General features: G+C 34.6%; 4 protein-coding genes across 5 annotated transcripts in view; 1 reads left to right on the top strand and 3 right to left on the bottom strand.

Moving 5' to 3' along the window:
- p130CAS overlaps positions 1-7,434 on the bottom strand; it is a 61,483-nt gene extending 54,049 nt beyond the window's left edge. The window contains exon 1 of one of the 2 annotated variants that reach the window (XM_053751074.2): positions 6,952-7,434. In XM_053751074.2, coding sequence (XP_053607049.1) covers positions 6,952-7,005 — 54 coding nt within the window. In that variant the 5' untranslated portion in view covers positions 7,006-7,434. Of the gene's footprint in view, positions 1-3,389; positions 3,923-6,951 lie in introns of those variants that run through there. The other variant, XM_053751075.2, reaches the window with a different exon arrangement.
- Positions 7,435-8,254: 820 nt separating this feature from the next.
- Ns2 (Nucleostemin 2) lies at positions 8,255-12,465 on the bottom strand. The gene is made up of 4 exons (XM_053750644.2): positions 10,438-12,465; positions 9,701-10,226; positions 8,946-9,129; positions 8,255-8,427 (listed from the first exon to the last, which is right to left on the bottom strand). The coding sequence occupies exons 1-4, from the start codon at positions 12,451-12,453 to the stop codon at positions 8,334-8,336; spliced, it is 2,820 nt and encodes a 939-aa protein (XP_053606619.1). The 5' UTR covers positions 12,454-12,465; the 3' UTR covers positions 8,255-8,333.
- Positions 12,466-13,659: 1,194 nt separating this feature from the next.
- Positions 13,660-15,285, top strand: LOC128672963 (uncharacterized protein). The gene has a single exon (XM_053750505.2). It carries the CDS (start codon positions 13,994-13,996, stop codon positions 14,390-14,392), a length of 399 nt encoding a protein of 132 aa, XP_053606480.1. The 5' UTR covers positions 13,660-13,993; the 3' UTR covers positions 14,393-15,285.
- Positions 15,286-16,545: 1,260 nt separating this feature from the next.
- On the bottom strand, positions 16,546-21,302 carry LOC128672962 (centrosomal protein of 135 kDa-like). Its single transcript, XM_053750504.1, has 2 exons — positions 17,992-21,302; positions 16,546-17,518 (listed from the first exon to the last, which is right to left on the bottom strand). The coding sequence occupies exons 1-2, from the start codon at positions 21,142-21,144 to the stop codon at positions 17,369-17,371; spliced, it is 3,303 nt and encodes a 1,100-aa protein (XP_053606479.1). The 5' UTR covers positions 21,145-21,302; the 3' UTR covers positions 16,546-17,368.
- Positions 21,303-22,005: the final 703 nt, after the last annotated feature.

The raw sequence follows: 22,005 nt of genomic DNA, 5'->3' as shown, positions 1-22,005 counted from the left end.
TTATCTACTAACAAGTCGGAAATATAGTACACTCCATTAACCAGTCGAAACTATGTCACATTTCATTAACCATAACCCATCTGAGGCAGTATGGAAGCAAATCGACCAAGCCAGGTCACTTCACGTGTGTGAAGTGTCCGTCCTATGACCCCATTATACACAACTGGGGTGTTATTCGATTATCCGATAAACTGACATGATTATAGCCTACGAGGCTTAAAACGTCATTTCCAGGATAAATTGTCTGCGCTACAATGGATCAATTAATGGTCTGCAAAATGTCAGAGCAAAGATTTTTACAAAGCTTCCTGAAATGTAACTTTCGTAAACGTTTTTAGAAGCTGCTGGAAGAAATTTTAAGTCACTTTATCAACACTTTCCGAAAACTCTTTTAGATATCGAGTAAATTCAACAAGTGGTAAGATGACCACAGTGGCGCCCAAAGTCACAATGTGGCAATGATGAATGCAGAAACATATGGTAATGTAGCATATTAAATCCGAAACAGATCCAGTAGAAATCAAAAAATAATACCTTTACCGGAACTATCTAAACAATAAAATTTATCTAAACAGACAATAGAAAGATTCCAAGTGCGCTGACCCACGGTCAACTGACACCATTGCAAATAATTTTCTATATTCCATCGCCTTCACACCAACGTTTATCTAACCATTTAAGTAACAACCGTATCTGAGCCGACTTGCCTTAAAAGATAAGCAATTCTTAGAAATGGGTGCTGAGTCACATAGCATTGAAGGTATCGTTGCAACTCGTACGGTCTTTGCGACCGCGGCAGCAAATCCGGCTGAACCACCTAGATGACGCATTTATGGGTTAACTGTTCCATACATCTCGCGACAGTCGCGACTCATTTAGATAAAAAATGTTATTAAGTCGTTTGGAGAAAGGTCGTTCTTTCTTAAAAATAAAATACGCATAACAAACAGCAATCACACGAACTTCTTTCGCGGTCTAGCAATTTCAGAGTTTTGAAGTCGTTCGTTCTTTTTCTTTAGAAATTACGAATTTGGGACAGAACCACGTATATTTTTATTTCCATTTACTTATAGATATTTAATGCATAAAGACAGACTAATAAAAACTTTATTCACTTCCCGAAGTAGTAATGATATTTCGGAAGTTAAAAAATTCATGCGAAAATACGCTTACAGTAGTTATCATCCTGAGGTGATATAAAATAAGAAGCTACTGCAAGAACGTTCCAGAATGGCGAAGGGGCCGTTGCTTTATTGTCCCCAAAGAGAAAATAATAATAAAATAAGAGCACAAACAACGAGCTAACTAGAAAACAAACTAAACAGCATAATATTGTTACAGCATGTTGTTTCAAAGCCGTGAGTAAGCATCTGAAAATAGTGGCGGAAACAGTCCACCAACCTTCAGCGTGGATCAATAGGCCCTTGAACTTAGGCCAAAAGCGGCAGCTCGACCGAACCTTCGCCAGGTTTAATTCAGTCTAAATATGGAAATCAATCGTTTTCCTTTCTGAGAAATAATTTTATTTAAGTGTAAACACTAGTTGTTTGTACATGTGCAATCTGCACCTTCACATATAGGAAGATATAAAGATATATCTTATTATTTATCAATGAGTGTATTTTCAACAATGTTATTCATAAATAATTATTCATGTGGAGGGGTAGTGCTAACTAACCTATTCAAAGTTCTCTACAGTACATATAAGTAAATACAAGCCCCTATCGACTACAAAAACGTATTCAAAGCACGACACGAAAAACACGCGTGTTTTTCGTGTAGTTTCATCAAAAACTTGTACCTTGAAATATATAGAGGTAGGTATTTACTACACACACTGGAAATACGTGTGGAATGATAGATTGAATGCTTTACTTGCATTATCGGAATCGATATCTCTGAAAATACAGATACGATACGGTTCCGTTTATTCTGAGGTATCGATAAGGTGACAACCGATAGTGGTGTGTAAGTGAATGTTATTCCAATGGAAATGCGCAGTTTACATGATCATTTTTAGGATTCCGTAGACAAATGGCAAAAACGGAACCCTTATAGATTCGTCATGTCTGTCTGTTAATGATTTTGTTTTCTGCGATGTCCCATATTTTACACATGTAGGGTTTGGAGTATTAAGTGTAAATAAAAACATTATGATGAGAGATGACTGATAAGTCGTGAAAGAGATACCTAAGTATAGCAGAAGGTGGTGATCCCGCCCTAGGATATGACCACCCTATGTCCTGCTCTGGATATCGTACGAGGCGACTAAACTTAGCAGCTGATGGACAACAAACCAAGGAGCCGAATCTTCAAAATTGTAAAGTTTATTTCTTACGTTGACCCCTGGCTTCGGCACAGTTTCTCGCAGACTAAACCGCATCGAATGGAACAAACCGTTTCTCAGCAGTCAGCAGAGACAGAACAAAAACCATCCACAACCACCGCCATAAGGACCATCAAATTTAAGTTCAAAGTGAAAGTAAAAAGGTAGTGTTAAAAATTGCGTACTTATATAGTCTAAATAAAATTAAAATATAGAGTTTCCTCTTCTTGTAGAGATTTAATTCGCGTGAAGTCCATTTAAAAACATTGCCAAATTGTGAAGACTCCTGTTTATCTACGCACTCTACCTAATTTTAATAGGATCAAAAACGGACAGCCAAACTCTAAATTTTTGTTCGTCAAGCTATTTTCCAGGTTCAGTTTATATATTACGTCAATTCCTAGCTATTGCTATATTAACTGTTGTAATTAGAACATTAATCAATAGACTTATCTGTATTCATAAAACATTAACAAATAGTCTTTCACACAAATTGCTGAATTTTTAACTTAATCGACATTCCCTCATTATGGTGGTGAATTCGAATTAAACGCCTATCTAATAGTAGCTCTACCCAATAGAGACACGTGATAAGATTGCCAGCTATTTATTACTATAATTAAGTAAACTATCTCGGTAACTAGGCTTTGTTTTATCGATGACATGGGTGGAAAAATAAGAAGCGTATTAGATATCACTATCTGAAAGATATGTTTATCAGACCATGAATAATAATCATGGCGTGTTTCAATTCAAATCAAAGTAAGTCACGTACCTAGTGGCAGTAATATTAGGCTTTGCGCTAAATATTACGTACGTGACTTCTAAGAAAGGACTAAGCAATGAAAATTAATCAACAAACAATAATAAAGTAACCGAGTAACAATAAAGTTGTTAAATTAAAAATAAACATACGTACACAAATTGCAAAATGACACGGTAAAGCAAAACTTTAAAACTCCCACATGGGAGCAGTCGTGTAAGAGTGCTACAGACAGCCAATTATTAGATTAGCGTGCGGCTGGCACACGCACCACAAGTCGGTCGGAAAAGCGAGGCTCACCTGCGTGGGGAGCACCGTCTCCCGGCCCAGGGGTATCGACATTTTGCTAGCGGCGCCGGCCGCGCCCCGGCGCCCGCCCGCGCCGCACCATCCACCGACTTGCCACTACGAGCGGGAACCCGCCCGGTGCCGGCTTCCGAGGCGCCTCGACCACATACAAGAAAAACACTTTCCCCGAAAATCAATTTTCCACCTTATATCTTTCAACACTGCTACAACTCCGCTATAGCACAATCTGTGTTACAAAAGCACTGATTAAAAAAACAATCTCAGTTCAGTTGAAACGAAAATACGGCGACGTGAGGAGCGTGTATAGGAGCGAGACAGCGGACTGGCAGTTCCGATAGGCACGAGCGTGCGACTGGCGCGCCACCGGCCGTCGCGCATCTCACCCCGCGCCTTCGCGTCGAGTCGCGGTCGGGTCGGCACGGGGTCGGCAGCAGCCTCCTTCATCTGTCTCCTCTCGGAGCACTAGGCCCTCGGACACGTGCCGCCACCGCCACACGGCCGTAGTGCGGTTATCGAGCGCGCGTACACATGCGCACTGCGCCGCACTATCGCCGTAGCTCATTCATTTGTGCGTTTGCTACCAATAACACACCTGACCAAATATTATGGCACAGGTCGACAATGGGCGCGTTGTGACGGAACAACAATTACCGACCAACCAAGACATAACAGCTCTTGCTCACATTAATTGTATGGTGTTACATTCAATGAACTCTACAGATTAATGTCATTTCAGGGGCATGTTATTTTTGTTTTACAATAAAATACTCCGCAGGGTTCTAAAGCGTCATTACTTAGTTATGACTTTATCTTCTTCGTCAGTCACTCTTTCTGTTCGTACTCTACTACACTTAGTGTATTTCACATCAATCCAAAGAGCTGAAATTAAATCAATACAAGAGCTAGCGGAATATCTAATTCAAATGCTGGAAGAAAACCCATAAAAGTTAACAACTTCCCTCACTAGGTATAATTATTTTATAGGCCAGCGAAGTTTCCAGTTAAAATGATAAGCTTGGTCTAGTACTCCCACATGCAGTATTGGACAATAAGTAACTGAATTACAGATTGCCAATTACGACCGCAAAATGTAAACGAGCGAGACCATGTTGGAATAAAAAATCCTTTCTTACGTTATGTTCATACTTGTTCATACGATCCGAGATCATTGAATACGTAAAACGGGTTTAGAAGCGTCTGCGAATTACGACTTTTCCAAACAATCCAAAGTATGAATCAGTCGAAAAACATTAAAAAACATTAAATTCGGTTAACTATAATCAATGTTGTAGAGAACGTCGACCGTTACTATCTTGTTACCATCATAATCAGTCACACTAGAGAAACGTGAAAAACAAAATATTTTCAAGTATGTAAAGTCTGCACCACCCGCGTCTGCGGCACTACAGTCGCTGACACCCTGACAACAAAACGTGGCCAATTTTTTTTTGACAGTTTCCCATAAAATCATTACTTATTTTAATTTTTAATGTTACCTGTCTGGGAGGACCATTGTTTACAAATTTTTAATTAATAATGTATATACAATATACTCTAATAATGTCTGTTGGTCTTTAGAATAAAATACTTTAAAAAATGCAAAATCGCTACCAAAGAAATCCTACCAAAGAGCATGGATTTTGTAATGTCGTAAATAGCCATCAGGGAAACGTTATTTAGAATAACGATTTCAACACTTTTTAACAGAAATTTTCTTTGGCAATGGGAAAATTTTGTTCCGAGCACAAAGAAGAGTTACAATAAACTTGTTTGTTTGTCCGAACTTAATTCATCTCACAAAAAGTATACAAAGTCCTTTCAGAAAATAAAAATAAAACCGTTTTAAAAGTAAATTAAATAAAAATGATAAATAATTTGTTGATTACCAAAAAGTTATTTGTAACATTCAGTTTGAATACGAAATATTCACCATATTTTATACAAAAAATGTTCAAAGACTATTTAACCATGAACCATGCTCCCGGGGATATGAATGAGGGTTAAAAGCCTCGACAAGTGATATAGCTGCATTCCCAAACAGGAGGGATAATTATCTACTAAACTGTGGTATAAGTTTGCTAAAGACAGCACATCATGAGTTGTTGATAGAAAATATCTGTAGGTTGTTCAGTAGATGTACCTAATAGTAGTATGCACTAGAAATCTAAATAAAAGGGACAGGTATGCCAATACTTGCATGAACAGCCATAAAATACTGGATTGGCGAGTTTTCGACATTGAGGTTCGGAAAGGTGTTTTAGTGGCTTAGACAGGAGGGCGCAGCAGGCTGTTGTGTAGGCGACTTCGAGGTTGCGCTCAATCGCCCACTTTTCCTTTCAGCTGCGTTCACCACTTCCAGATTACGTCAGCAGACAAGAATTGGTTGGCCCTTCATTCACTAACATAATAACGTAATTCCCTTTAGTGAATGGGCCTAAGGAGTGCGATTACCTAACGCCTAAACTCCACGCTTACGAATAACCTTATGTGTGATTATAAACCATATTTACCTGGAGGTCGATTTACACCGAAGAACATCCAGCTTTCAAAACTTTCTGATCAGAAATGGTAGTAAATAGGGTTATAATAACTTGACTCGTTTGTTTGTGGTTAGTCAAACCAACATAAGTTTTGCATACGAAGATCTTCAAGCCACCAAATAAAATTGAATTGTTTAAATATATTTAATGTTTGATTTTTTTAACGTAAATGAAATCCACTATTTTTGCGATCAAAGTAAAAATTTCGTAATAAAATACATACCTAAGCTATGTTTGCTAATGCCTATTTATAGCTAGAAAAAAATAGTACTTACTCAAAATTACAATAAAGATCGTATTACAAAATTAAAATAAAGATCGTATTAAATTACACAAAGGTGATGCAATGTAGAGCACAGCTTTATTATTGTTCCTATATCAAATTAATTAGAGCAATGTGGAACACAAATAATTCAAGTCGATTATTTACATATCTATAAAATTAATAGGAACCTGTAGCGGTGGTACTCTAGCCCATGTAGGGCTCTACATGTGTGTCGTCAGTTTTTCCAAAATATAATTATTTATTATAGTTGCAAATAGATTGACAACAAAGAAGAAGAATAAGTACTCTTGCGCACTCCTGTATCAAAATGTTCGACCAAAATGTGGAATAACTATTTTCTACTTACAACATGTACGAGTGTTCAAGATTCAGCTGTTCTCAGCTGCCCCCTAAAACACGGCGCCCGGGTGCTCCGCAACCCCTATTGCTATGCCTATACACGATCTATTAATATCACGATTACAGTAGCTAAGTTTATATTTAAGTTTCAGATTTCTATTCTGAAAATCACCTGGAATGTGCTAAGCAAGTTGATCTACATACAATCTTAGAATGCCCTTTACATGCTTTCCTATTGTGCCATAGATGTATCTCATGTCCTGATGATTCTGATGACTACCCTCGCGCTTAGTTCAACTTTAAAATAAGCAATGGGTGCCATGCCAACCATAAATCCACGCGAACTTTATGGAACATCAATTAATGCCCAATTTTCAAAAATACTCACCTGTACTCCTTGCAACCCGCCATCATACAGTGTCCAGCGACCATAAGTAGTCATTTCAAGCACAAAACCAAATCACAGTTTGCAAAAATAGCGTCATGCCACTGTACCGGCGAATTGAGTACTGCTAGGCGACGCGACCTCAGCAAATACACTATTTAGCTTGATTAGCGCCGCGTGTGCAAATCATTCGACGGGCCACGTCCAGATTGAAACTGATTGCCAGTATTGCTCGCAGCTCATTGAAGTTATTGAAGAGAATGATACCCATGCCTTGTTTACTGCGTTTGTCGACGATGCACATCGATTTTACGGCCTTGGAGTGACAAACGAATTACTGTGAGAATGCCTCTAGCTCATATGCATACGATATTTATGTATTGAACATGCAATTTCATATACAATGCGTTTTGCGCAATCTTGTTATGCAACTTGTGATTTGTGAATTTTTAAATGGTTTTATGTGTATTATATACGATTACATTGTTTTTTTGAAACAAGTTTGAAGTTTGTTAGTTTTTCAAACTAAACGATAATTTATAATTTTACAAACACGAAAAAAATTTTAACCAAATGTGGACGGATCATAGGATATCCATCTACATAAATGGGGTTTCAAACGATGGAAAATGGGAATGAGCCACTTAGAAGACACCGCCCCACATCACCAACATAAGCCCTATAAGACACCCTGTATTATGACTTCTGACTTAAATGATTGGATAAGCAATTAATAATTTCTTTTATTTTTTATTTTATTTATTTTAAATGTAATTATTATTTATTTTATTTACTTTTCCTGTAATGTATGTAATTGATTGTTAATTTGTGATTATTGTAGCTTTTAACACCTGAAACACAGGGTGATTTATTTACATCCTAGTTCAGGCACCTTATTAATTTGTGATCCTTTAATTTATATGCTTATTGCTGGTAATTTATTATCCTGTAACAATTGAATAAAGAATTGAATTGAATTGAATTATTATTATTTTTTATTATCAGTATCTATAATTGGCCGGATCCAAGACGATAACATACGAAATTGGGAAAAATAACAGCTACTCGTGTCTAACTGAAAGAGTGAATAACCAGGGTTCTAAGGTTGAAAATTATCAATTGGGTACTAAATCAAGTAGCTAGCTTGACGCTGTTAGCTTATATTTGGATAGGAACTATGTCATCCAATGTCGTCCCATTTCTACTACAATGTAGTCTACTAGTTTACTACACTATTCACTACTAATTATCTCGAAAAGTATGGAAGATTTTAACTTACTATATACTTTTTAGAAAAGAAAGAATGTACCTTGGTATCAATTATTTAGAGGTTACAATTAAATCGGGTAATACTCTAATGTATAATAAATATGGCAATGTGATGTCTATCGGTTGCTTCGTCGAGACATTCTCAAGTCACGTTCTATCTCATACTGGCGGTAGTCGGCGCGCTCCAAGAAATCTCTTCGATCAAGGTAGCTGAAAATATAATTAATAAATAAATGGGCTATTCATATTTAAATTCTTATTATTGCGCCAAGGATGTCGTATTATAATAAAAACTACCGTGACTATTACGTTGACGTCAGACAAGTGCCGATCTTAAGTTAAAGTTATTTTTACGCGAACTCTGGGCTTCGAGGCGTCACAGAAGTGAATGATACGACAAAACGCGATAACGAGAGAGACCTTTTAAACTGTGTTGTTTTAAAAGTGATTGTGGACAACATACTGTTTTTTGCTTACACAGGTATTGCCCGAAGACCACGTATCTTGATACGGCTCAAGAACGACTGTGGCTAAAAATGTGAAATTAAGCAGGAAGGTATGACTAGAAAACATCCCCTGAGAAAAGATTTTCGGAAATTTTATTCCAAAGAGGGTGAAATTGAGGTTACAAGTTTGTATAGAACTTCATTATTTTTCAATTTACGCGGGCGATGCCGCGGTCAAAATCTAGTGTAAAAAGATAAATCTAGAACTAACCAAATACATACCCCGATTTTCCTTTATTGTGACTTTCAATTTCCTCTTCAATGCCTTCCTCTTTCTTATACGTCATCCAGTCCAGTTTGGATTTTTCAAGTGTTGACAGTTTGTTCTTCTTATTGAGAGTATCCAGGACACTTGATATACCACCCGTGCTCTTTCTAGCTGACGACCCTTCCGAAATGGCAGGCCCTTGAGAAATTAACAGTTAATTGAATTTAATTTATTTTTAATTTAAGTAAATTTAAAATATACTTCCTAACATTTCGTAATTCATATTCAAATAACTAACACACGACTTAAAAAAACAGCGAAATAAATAAAATAAATGCGAAAGTAAATTTATTTGTTTGTTTGTTAGGGAACACCCTTCACGCTCTATCTACTGAACCAATCTTCTTGAAATTTTGCACACATCTAGTTTGAAGTATGGAGGATATTATCCTCCCACCACCTTTCATCCCGGAAAATTAAAACGAGCGAAACCGCGGGCAAAGGCTAGTTACTAATAATATAAATAGAAAGTATTTGTTTTCGTTGGTAATTAACTCACAAAACTCTGGACTGATTTTGATGAAATTTTGGCAAAGAGATAGATGAAATGTTCAATAACATAGGCTAGTTTTTTTTATGGTTTTACTCAAGAAAAGACGGGACGGGCCGGTAATAGATCATACAAAGAAGCAAGTTGTGCAACACAATCATCCTAGTAAATAATAATAAATGTAATGTCTTCACAAAAAAAACAATATAGCCCAATTACCTGCTCCAGCATTTTCAGCAGTCTTCATCTTCTCTTTTATCACATTATTCTCTACTACTATAGTTTCGCCTGCAAACTCAAAAATGCGTCTCTCCCTTGATCCATTATCTTCAACAATCTTTTCTTTATCTTTTATGACTGCTTTATTTTTATTAGAATCTACATTAGGCTGTGTAACTTTAGTATTTACTGCAGCTGATTCTTTTGTTGCAGATTTCGGTTTCGAGTCTGTTCCTTCCAGAAACTTAGCCCACAGATCTTCCTCTCTCTTTTTTTCTTCTTCTGGATCTACCTCTTCATCTAGCTTAGGTGTTTCTTCTGGCTCAGATACAGTTTCTTTCACACCATTTTTTTTCATTAACTTCTTTTTACCTTTACTTGTTTGTGTTGCTTTCCGTTTCTTACTTTTATGTTCTAACTCTTGTTCATATTGCGACTCAGTCTCTTCATCAGCAGACCCTTCTTCAGATAACTGTTCTGGTTCACCAGGCACAAAATCTTCATCACTGTCACTTCCAGATGACATCTGAAATCATAAAAATTACTTAGTAACAGTATGCCTATACATTCATTAATTCAGATATAGAATTTTTGAATAGGTACCTCTATTATTCTTCTTTCTATTTCACATGGTTTGACTTAAAAAATTAAAACAAAAAATTTAAACTAGTATTTTATTACTGTATATTAAATTATGTTTACACAAATTTCTTTTTATTCCTATTTTTATTTTTGACATTAGACACTTCATAAAAGTTGCTTCCTGTCTTAGTACGACGTTGGGCTCTATCAATAGCTCTTCGTTGCTTTGCTGTAACTTTCTTTGGAGCGGCTTCATTTGAGTTTGCCTTTCTCTTCTTACCCTTTTGTGGAACTTCATCAACTATAAATTCGCCACTTGCTGCCTCAAGTTTCTTACGTCTCAATTCATTCACAGTTTCTGGATCATTTGTCAAGTAATCTTCTAAATCACTGCATACATTTTCATCATTGCTATAAACGTCACTTATGTCAGAGGAGTCATCACCATTGTCTATAGTCCTGTCTATTTCACCACTTTGTGATTCATCAGCATCAATATCGTCATCATCAATACCCTGTTCTTCAGGAATGCTATTTTTTTCTAGAGGTTTAACATCATCATTACTATCAAATTGTAAACCAACTCTAATTTTAGCAAAATCTTGCGCAATTATTAGTTTATTAATATTTAGAACTGGTTTTTCTGCAGCATCATTGTCAGTATCTGTTTTTGAAATTTCTTGAGAGACTGGCTCTTGGTTAACTTCTGTTGCGGGTATTTTAATTACTGTATCTGGCTGTTGTTTAGTTAAAGGAATCTCAAACCCTTCAGGGGCCACATAAAAAGGAAGTTTGCCTCTTTGCCAATCATTAAGCACCATTCTTGCAACTTGATTTACATCAGGTTCTCCTTTCTTTAATAACTTACCAGTCCGAGCTGCCAATTTCTCTAGAAATTCTGTAGCAGTCTCCCATCTATCAACTTTGTAGGTTTTAATGAGGTACTCTCTCCTGACTCTTTTGATAACTTCTTCAATGTAATCATCTGGGTTTTGCACTAATTCAACTCTTACAACACCCTTGAGGACTTTTTCAGTATCTGTTTCAGCTGACGGGTATACAATACCAGGACAATCTATCAAAAATATTCTCTTCATCAAGGTAATGTACTGCCAAACTTTTGTCTCTCCAGCAATGGGTGCCACTTTGCAAACTTTTTTTGACCTTAGAGTATTAATAACCGACGATTTACCTACATTAGGATATCCAATCAAACCAACACTTATTTGTTTCTTATCTATATGTAACTTGGCAAACTGACGCAATAAATTGATGAGTGAACCCTTTCCAAATGGATGTGTCAGTGAAGCATGAAATGCTACTGTTGGATATTCTGCACTTAAGATTGCAACCCATCTTTGAGTTACCCAATTAGGGACTAAATCAACTTTATTTAAAATAAAAATAAGATGTTTATGTGGTTTCTCATCTTTAAGAAATTTCTCCACATAGGGGCTTCTGGTCCCCATTGGATCACGAGCATCTAATATTTGTAATAACACATCAGATGAGTCAATAACTTTATATAGTTCATTCCAAATTCTTTTGCTCATTCCAGCCCCAAAAACCCAGTCTCGCTGCCCCTCCTTGACTCCAGAATCTTCACGTACTCTATCTATGTCTTTTGATTCATCATATTTTTCAGCACTTTCCTCCACGGCCTTAGACAGTTCTGTGATGTCATTAAATTTTAAATTTACTCGTTTTCTCTGTTTCTTTGGTCCAAATATTTTGTCAAATCCTTCAGTATCTAGTAAATGGACACGAGCATTCTTAGCTTTTTCATTCAGTAACGTTATAGGTAAATTGGTAGGTTTCATAACAACCTGATAAGGGTTTTTGACAGCAGCGCCAAATTCTTCTTGAAATTTCTGGAGAGCGTTCTGAGATATAACTCTAGAATTTCCAAACCACTTTTGGTTAGGTTCTACTCGAGCCCGAGTTCCAGATGGGAGCCATCCTTGAAAAGGGGCGGGGGTTAAGATTTTGCCAGTCTTGTCTCGTTTGGCCTTAAAATTACGGTACATCTGCAGCCTTTTGATTGTTCCTTTGGTTCTGGGATTTCCGACACCCTTCAATCCTTCAGTAGGGCGGTCCGGGTTCATAGAATGTCCAGATTTATTGAATCCCTGTTTCCGGGGAGCACCCGGTGCTGATCTCACTTTACCCATATTTTTAAAGTAACAAATATTGATACTTTGATAAACAACAAAATATACAAAATAGTAAAAAAATCTCACGCGGAAATAGCAAGAAACATAACCTACAAATTATTAAATGACATGACACATGACTGACTGCTATTGGCAAGTAAAACGTACGAACTTCACGCTTTAAAATCGATATTTATTTTGAATATTTCTCATCAGCCCTTACCTTGACGTCCTTAATATAACCTATTTAAATTATGAAAACGGAGATGCTTCGCTTTTTTTCATATATTACATGCAAGTACACAAAACTCAACAGAAAAACACCAACAATTAGCAGCACTAAACAAAGAGTCAAGAATTTGCAAAGTATGCCTAACTTCAGATAGTTCAATTACTATGGTTCAATTTATTTTTTTACAAACGTAAAATATCTATTCACGGCTCCACAGCAATAAAAGCTCCACAGACATTTCAATGGTATGGTGGGCGCTAGTTTTGTTTTTGCCTATGGTTGGCGCATGGGTTTAGCAGAGAGTAAAATGCATGATTTGGCAGCAAGCCAGCAACACAATGTCCTTCGACTGCTTGATTCATCATGAATTTAGCGGACTAATTCCATAATCTTCATAGTTGAAACTGTGAAATACGATACGAGTAATAAAATAACCGAAGAACTAAAAGCCATTTTACCCTATTCGTAACACAGATATAAAAAAAATACATTGAAGCATAATATTAAACTAGATATATTAAATATTTATTTGTAAAGACAACACAACACATCCAAACACCAAAAAACAAAAAGGGCACACGTTAAAGAGGTAAGTGTCCGTGTCGGAGCAATACAAGGCATATTTCATTACATATATTATGTGGTTTTCAGATGCGACCAGAATTTGTGCGAAACTGTAGCTAAACGTTGGGAAGGATAAATAAACAAAAAATAGTTTTAACATTACATATACCTATAATAAGCATAAGCATATTTAACTTATATTTAAAATAAGTTTAATATTATGAATAATACGATGGATAGGCAGTGATATCCTTACTCGTTAGCTTTGTCTGTCTGATTAACCACAACAAAAACTATTGGATTGTCTTTATCCGTAGGTGGATCACCGTTTATAATTTCATGTCATGCACATCGGGAACGTTTATGGTTTTGTCAATGTCGTACTTCTGTCATATTGAAACAATTGTCAAGTAGGCAGTAGTAGGTGGCATACCTACTTAACAATAGCAGCTGTCAAGTCAATCAAACAGGCAGAACAGAACAGAACAAGAATAACACGTTAAATTGTTTTTCGTAATAATTTTATTTTGTTAGATGCTCCTAGGTAATTGTCGCTAATCAGTTACGAAGTACAATTGTAATTTTAAGTGCAGTTTATAAATATCTAACAAGACGTAAAAATGTGACGCGCAGAACTGTGATTCATTATTCTTCTACTATGGCATGTAAAATGTAATAGGAATTCATATTTAGATTCAAAGGGAATTTCATGACGCCAAAAATTGTCCCGATGACTGTGAGCTGCCTTCAAGCAAGGACAACATGTATGACATGTTGTCGGAATTTCGGGTATCAGAATTCGATTCCTTTGTGAACATATTAAGATTGACTCCTGGTGACCCTTTGAATACTTTTGGCGAAATGTGGTATCCAGTATTTTTGTGGTCATTGTGTTCGTCTGTATTTGTGCATACTTGTGCTGCGCTGGTCGCATTTGGAACTCTACGAAAACACAAATATGGAAAGTTTTTCCCGGTCCTGTTAATAGTAATGGGTGTCGTCAGCCCAGTGACTTCTGGAGTCGCCAGTAGCGCGGCCGTTGCTTTTATATATCGCGCAGCGAATCAAGAAATGCCTCCAATACATGCTATGATCTGGGGTATAGGTCAAACTGTTTTAGGTGCAGGTATAGGATTTACAAGGATTTTAGCCACACTGTAATAGAGTTATTGTTTAGACGAATGATAGATGCATACCACAATGTTATTATAGTTCAAATAAATCAAAAGTCAATTAACTTAGAATAATGTAAAAATATAGGTGGTGCTCTTGTTCAATACATTATTTTCTCTTGATGTATGTACCCATTTAGTATGTAAATGGTATTATCACATGGCAAATACTCATGTATAGTAATAATTCTAAGAATATATATTCGATATCCTTGCCTATAATTATGTAAATATAATAATTGTAGTTACTTAACAGTCTTGTCTATTGTGGTCTTGACCTCACAATCAACCATTCCCAAAAATATACATACCTTTCCTACAAAATAAAATTATTGCTGAAGTGCTCTATTAGTTGATATTATGGAAGTTAAATTTACTTCCTTTGCTATATTAATCATGACAAGTTAATCATGGCACTGTGATGAAGTGGCCTAGATCGGCAGGATGTAAAATCTAAAGTTATTGCCTGAATCAATCGTATTATAAATAATTGTAAATAAGTTAATTTGTATGACTGATATTTCAACATTTTCTGAATATACAAATATTATCATAAGCATTCCATTTATAAAATTCTTATATAAAAAGCAGTTAATAAAATATATTATTATATACTGCCTGAAAATTGATCAAAAATTCAAAATTGTAGTTGTAGATTATTTTTATAGGCTCTCTGCCTCTACCTATGGGAAATGGGCACATATAAATATGTAATATTTTTTGAAATATTAATGAAGTATGCAATAATGTAATATTCTAATAATAGTTTAATTATAACTCTGTTATGACATGGGCATTACAATAACATATTTTAAAGTTGTTACCCAATTTAATTTCCACTGATGTTCCTCTTATGACTATTTACGAGTGTAGTAAATAAATAAATAAATAAATAAATAAATATATTAGGACAAATCACACAGATTGAGCTAGCCCCAAAGTAAGTTCGAGACTTGTGTTATGGGATACTAACTCAACGATACTATATTTTATAACAAATACATATATAGATAAACATCCAAGACCCGGGCCAATCAGAAAAAGATCATTTTCCATCATGACCCGACCGGGGTTCGAACCCGGGACCTCTCGGTTCAGAGGCAAGCACTTTACCACTGCGCCACCGAGGTCGTCGAGGAGTATATTCTAATAACTAACCAAGTGATCTGCAGTTTAGATTGTTTAAAAAATGTTATCGGATTGCCATTTGTTATATTCAATGCACAATAGGCCATAGACATTATTTTGTACTTATCTCCTTATTTTTAACAAATCAATATTGTATATAAATATTTGTTTAACAAAATACCTACCTAGTTACTACTTGCCCGCTTCATGTTGGCCACGGGCATGATGGTTGGGGCATCGCCCAGCATAGCCATACCCCTAGAACGAAGCCTGTTGTTATTCTTATGGTATTTGATTATGCTTAGAATTATTCCAGGTCTGGTCTCATAAAAAAGTGAAGATAAAATCCTGCCTGTTTATTTGAATGACATTAATTTTTAAGTGACACAATTCCACAGGGAAATTACTAATTACATAATGACTTTCTATCTATATTTGCTCAGGATTTGAATTGAAAATGAATCTAATTTTGATAAACTTAATGCTGGTGTTTACTTTCGTTATTTTCTGAGTTGGTGACTAATAATCTCAGAAATCCGCCAGGATATATTATGGTACTTGTACATATTCAAATACAATTACCATAATAATAACAAGAATTTTTCATACTCAAAGTATCTATAATTTATAGACACATTACTAATTAAAAGTTATTTTTGGACAAGGTATCAAGTCCCTATGAATTAATGCATGTAATTCAATAAATTAATTTACAAAACAAATACATTATTTTGTATTACACAAATACATTATATTGTTGTGGATTTTTTATTATTTTAATAATTTTCTGTAAATGTTTTTAATTTTTATTATAATATGGCTTATTGGAAGTATGAATTAGGTTTTCAACAGTAAAATTATAGAGATATACTTGTAAATACAATAATTGTAATACAGTCTACTAAATTATAAAGGTGAAGTGAATCCCATATTGTATCCAAAGCTAATAAACTATTTGGATTTTATAAACAAAGCTTTTCAATTTATTAAATATTGGAAAAATAAAATACAGAATAGTATATTAAAAATATTTTATTTTGGTAAATTAACAGAATAAAATTCATAGTTCATACCAAATATAAGGCCATTCTTATTGTATTGAAATATGTCCATTACAGTTAACAGGACTAAATATGAGCACACTAGCGCCACTGTCACATTTATCAATTTCTTTTATTTATTAGCAAAAAGGAAAATAAGAATTTTAACAAATTATGCTACAGTAGATAAAAGATTTCATTAGAAATAATCATAGGTGACTCCCACAGTATAACTAATTCGAAAATCGTCGCTACCAAAATCCGCGTAGTAAACTCTGACTACATTTTTTTAATGGAATAAAACTTTATATTTCAATTATTTACCCGGGGTAGCATGTTTTTTTAAAGTAAGTACTTACCTACTTTGTGTAACCATCACATCAAAAAATTGATAAAATCAAAAGATTGATTAATAAAATTGTGATGGTGGCACTAGTGTGGTAAAGGTCATACGTATTACTACATAGACTATGCAGGCAGGTACCTACTTACCAAGACCAATGTCTTAGAATTTTCGTATACATTAGTAAGGCACCAATATGTTATACATACATAAAATGGTCTGTGATACATACTACATACGTGATTAAAGTTACATAATTTAAATAACAAATTTCAACTAACAACAGAGTATGAATAACACAAAATTCATAGGTTCATTATAGAACTACAAATAAGTACCTACATTTATTTCAATTCAACTATCAAATATCAAACAGACAAGGTGTCCATATTTTAAAGACACAAGTTCTTAACTAGATTATTTGTCAATTTAATATTATTGTATAAGATAATATTCATAAAGTACTACTATGAGAATACTTAGAATATCTTTTATGTATCTCACGAAAACGAGAACTATCTTCATCCTCTTCATGACTTACTTCATGTATTGTTTCTTCTAACATCAGTGGTAGTTGTAGCTCAAGTTCCTTAGTTAATGTGGCCTTAAAAAAAAATTAAAGTAAGTACCTGTCTACGCATAGTACAACTTGAAAACTGTATTAACATACAGTATTCGCATCAGCCATGTATGCCAGCAAACTTATAATTCGAGAGCTTATTAGTGAAATTCGCGCTTTTGACTCATCAAAATTCTTAACTAATTCTTTGAATCCAATACATATGTCACAGGTCTATCATAATAACCTAGCTATATAACGCAGAAAATAGTCAAAAGCTTATTAACCACTGTTATCAACCCACTATCATCAATTAAATTGTGAATGTGGTGCAACAATAAATGCCATTATACTCCTATACTTTTATGTGCAATTTAGTATACTAGTTGATAAATTGTGATTGTGTGTATGTTGCAGTCATCTGACTGAATTTGCTATTAGTCGGTGAATACTATTCGGACTCGCGCATTCGCGCCAAATTTCGCTCTAATAAAGATAAAAATAAATTAAATAGCTACCTCATGGTCATCCGCGTGCTGAGTACTCAATCGGGATACACGTTGTTGCAAAGATTTTGTTTCTGAAGTTGCATCCTGTAGTGCCAACTTAAGCTCTACTATTTCCTTCCGTGCATTTGACAACAATTTCTCAGTTATCAGCAACTTTTCATTCAACTCCTCTTTCTCCACTTGTAATTTTGTTTTATTATTTGTTAATGATTTTATTTTATTTTCATATAACTTGAGCTCAGAATCGGTATCACCCATGCTTCTTGTCATATTTGTATGTTCAGATTGTATATTACTACACATTTGTTTTAAACATGTTATGTTCTGCTCTAGTATAGCTTTCTCATCAGTTAATAATTTTACTTCATTTTCCAGGGCAGTAACCCTGCACGTCATTGTTGCTAATCGTGCTGATTGACTATCAATTATATTTTCTTTATCAAGGATTTTTTCTTCAAGGCTTTGAATTTTACTAACATAAGACTGTAATTGAAGTGACTTTGAAGCTGATTCACTTTCCAAAGAATGATTTGTGTTCTCTAATATATTGGCTTCAACAGAAAGACTAGCAAATTGTTCCAACATGTCAGATCTTTCAGCTTCTTTTTGGGACAATAACTCTTCAATCCTTCTTATTTCTGCTACATAATGCTGAAGCTGTTGTTTTAAACCATCTACTTCTTTTCTTGACTTCTCATATTCAATTTTAGTAAGCTTCATTGTCCCATTGACATCTGCTAAATTATTTTGCAAATGTTTATTTTCTACAATAGCATTATCCAGTTGCTGGGTTAATCTCAATATTTCTCCATTTAAGAAAGCAATTTGAGTTTCATTGTCTACCAGTTTATGTTCTGAAAATTTATTAACATTTAATCTTCTCTTAAGATCTGAAATTTCGTGATCTAACTTACCCATTTCATATGTTTGAGACTTTAATTTCTGTTCCAGAACACTAATTGTTTCAGCTTTATTATCTAACTCTAATACTAATTTGTCTCTATCTTGATCCAGCTTTTTGATGTTATCTACAAGTTTTGACTTGTCATTTTGTAAGCTTCCAATTTCAGATTGTAACTCTTTGCATTTTCTCTCTAAGGAATCAATATTATCATTAGATAAGCTTAGCTTCTTCTGAACTACTAAAAGTTCATTTTGTATTTCATTACTACTTCTCTCTGTTTCTAACTGAATGTTTTTAATCTGGTTAGCTAAAGTTTTCTCCTTAATAACATCACTTTGCATTTTCTTCATTTGTTCTCTCAAAAAATTACATTCATCTTTCAAATGATCTGCTGATGCTTTTCCAGTTCTATGAGACATTTTATAAGAAGAATTTTCCTCTTGTAACAACTCCATGTCTTTCTGTTTGTATGCCAAATCTCTTTTCAGTTTATCAACCATATCCATTGCTTCTTTATATTTTAAGTTATATTCATGTTTGTCCTTTTTCAAAAGCTGTGCTTCATGTGTCAATTCTTCAATCTTTTCTTTCAATTTTTGAGCATCTCTTTTGCCGAATTCACTATTTGCATTCAATTTTGCTGAATTTATATCTCTGCACTGACTTAATTGCTGACTAAGCATTATATTTTCTTTTGACAACTCTGAATTTTCGGCATTAAGTTGACTAATTACATCTTTATAGTTCTGTTTATTGCCTTCTTCATTCTGAGTCATTTTTAGCCTGAGGTCTTCATTTTCTTTTAATAGCATTAGAAGTTTTTGTTCTTTCTCACATAATTTATTTTGTAAATCTCTAACAAATATTGATCCATGTGTGGAAAATGAAGAGAAATTAAATCTTGAACTGTCCTTATCCTTACACTTATGTAAATGTTTATTGAACAAATTAATTGTTTCAGACAATTTATCCTGTATTTCTACCATATGCCTTTCATATTTTTTTCTTTCACTTTCCAGTAGTAGCTGCAATTCATGCTTTGTAGGACATTTTTTATAGACTTTGCTATGTTCACATTCAGAACTAACTTGGCCACAGGTCTTGCTGAGCTGGGACAATGCTAGAATTTTATCCTGTAAACCTTTATTAAGATCTACAAGATCTTTAATTTCCTGTTGTAATGTATCTTTTTCTTTTAATGCCACTTTAAGTAATTCATTGCATTGGTAATGTTTAGGTGAATTTAATGATTCTTTTGAGTTGTTTTGAGTCAATTCTTTCTCTAATTGTGAATTTTTCATGATTAAACCTTCAATTCTTGTTTGTAAAAAGTTAACTTCATTCATCATGCTTGCCAACCTTTTGTTGCAATCTTCTTCAACTTTTAATGCCAAAGTGTCTACTTTTTGTACTTCTTCCTGTAATGCTTTATTCTTATCAGCAAGTCCAAGAGCTCTCAACATTGCTTCATGTTGCTTTTCTAGGCCACTGCTTATTTCTTTCTTTAATATGTCATTAGCATTTTCTAATTCATGTATTTGTTTCATCAGATTTTGTACACGGCTATCTGAATTTACATTGCAGCAATCCTTGCTCATGGCATTCAAAGGTCGACCACCTTCTAACAATATATTTAATCTGACTATTTCATTATCTCTGTGCTCGATCTGATTTTTTAACAATGCAATTTCATCAATATATTCTTCATTTTTCTCTTCCAATACATTAATTTTCTTTTGCACTTCAGAAACATCTGTTTCAACATTATAAAATTTCCTATCATTGCACACACAAACTTTAGAATAAGTGTCTCCAGCCTCTTTTCGTTTACTTTTATTACGACTACTCAGGGTTTCAGCACAGATGCCTCTTAGACTCAAATCTCGAAGGTCATGCTGTAACTTACTGATTGTAGTGTCTTTCTTCATGAGTTCTTCTGACAATGCCTTAATTTTTCTCTTGGATTCCTTACTCATTTTCATGTTCTCTTCTTTCAAATGTATAATTTCTTTATTTAGCTGATTATTTTCCTGTATGAGTTTAGCATTGTCACATTTATATGGTTCAGCTTCTAACATCAAAGAGTCCCGTTGCTGGAGAGCCTCCCTGGATAAATCCATATAATGTTGTAAACTTCGCGTGGTTTGTAATAAATCTGCAAGAATACATTCTACTAGCGGAACTGCATCAATTGGAAGAGTGTTATTATAGCCCAACTCCTCTAGTTTCCGTTTTAAACTGAAATACGCCTCTCCCATGATTTTAGATTCAATTTCAAATCAGGTTATTTTTAAACTCATAATATTTATCAATTTATTACGATATTTATAATTCTTTATATATTTTAATTTTGTATACAAAACAATTTTTTTATTTAAATTTTTAAATAATAACACGACAGATGACAACTGCATGACATGCTATGACAGTTATATATTTTTAAATTAGACAAGCAAGGCGATGAGCCGTACCTACTCGAGCGAGACTACACGGTAAGGAAATACTCTCGAGTCGTTCCCTTGATTTATAGATATTTTCCTAAAAAATGAGAAAATTTCAGAGATCTGTTGTGATAATAAAATAATAACAATAATTATAATTTCGTAGTGGCAGTATATTACGTCAATGTCTAGCACTCAATAAAACGAATTATTGCGAATACATTGCTCTTATTATATATTAAATATGATTTACCTATCTACGCGTACGAAATCTCTAACACGGCATCGGTAATCATATTTTATCATGGATTTTTAAAACGTTTATTTTAGAGTACTTTATTAATTATTTTGTGGCGACATCTACCACGCCACATGCACAATGGCGCAGATGTAAAAAGCCGACCAAACGCAACTAATAACAAGCCACGCAAGTGATCCAGAACACTACGGACAGATGGCACGACGGTCGACTCACTATGGGACAGCTAACAAGCCTAGACCGCGCAGACAGTGCGTTTTCGATTGGAAGCATAAATACAACCGACATGACACCGTCGGAGCCGTGCAGTTCCCCAGGCGCAACACCTAGCCTGGCGGGAAGATCTTCCCTTTGTGGCGGTCGAGCATAATCACCTAGCTCCCGCTACAATTTCATTATATAAGCATTCGTTTGTGAAA

The sequence above is a fragment of the Plodia interpunctella genome, chromosome 10 (assembly GCF_027563975.2).
Source record: "Plodia interpunctella isolate USDA-ARS_2022_Savannah chromosome 10, ilPloInte3.2, whole genome shotgun sequence".
NCBI lineage: Eukaryota > Metazoa > Arthropoda > Insecta > Lepidoptera > Pyralidae > Plodia > Plodia interpunctella.
Note: the sequence above shows the minus strand (reverse complement) of the source record. Positions and strands in the feature narration are given on the sequence as shown.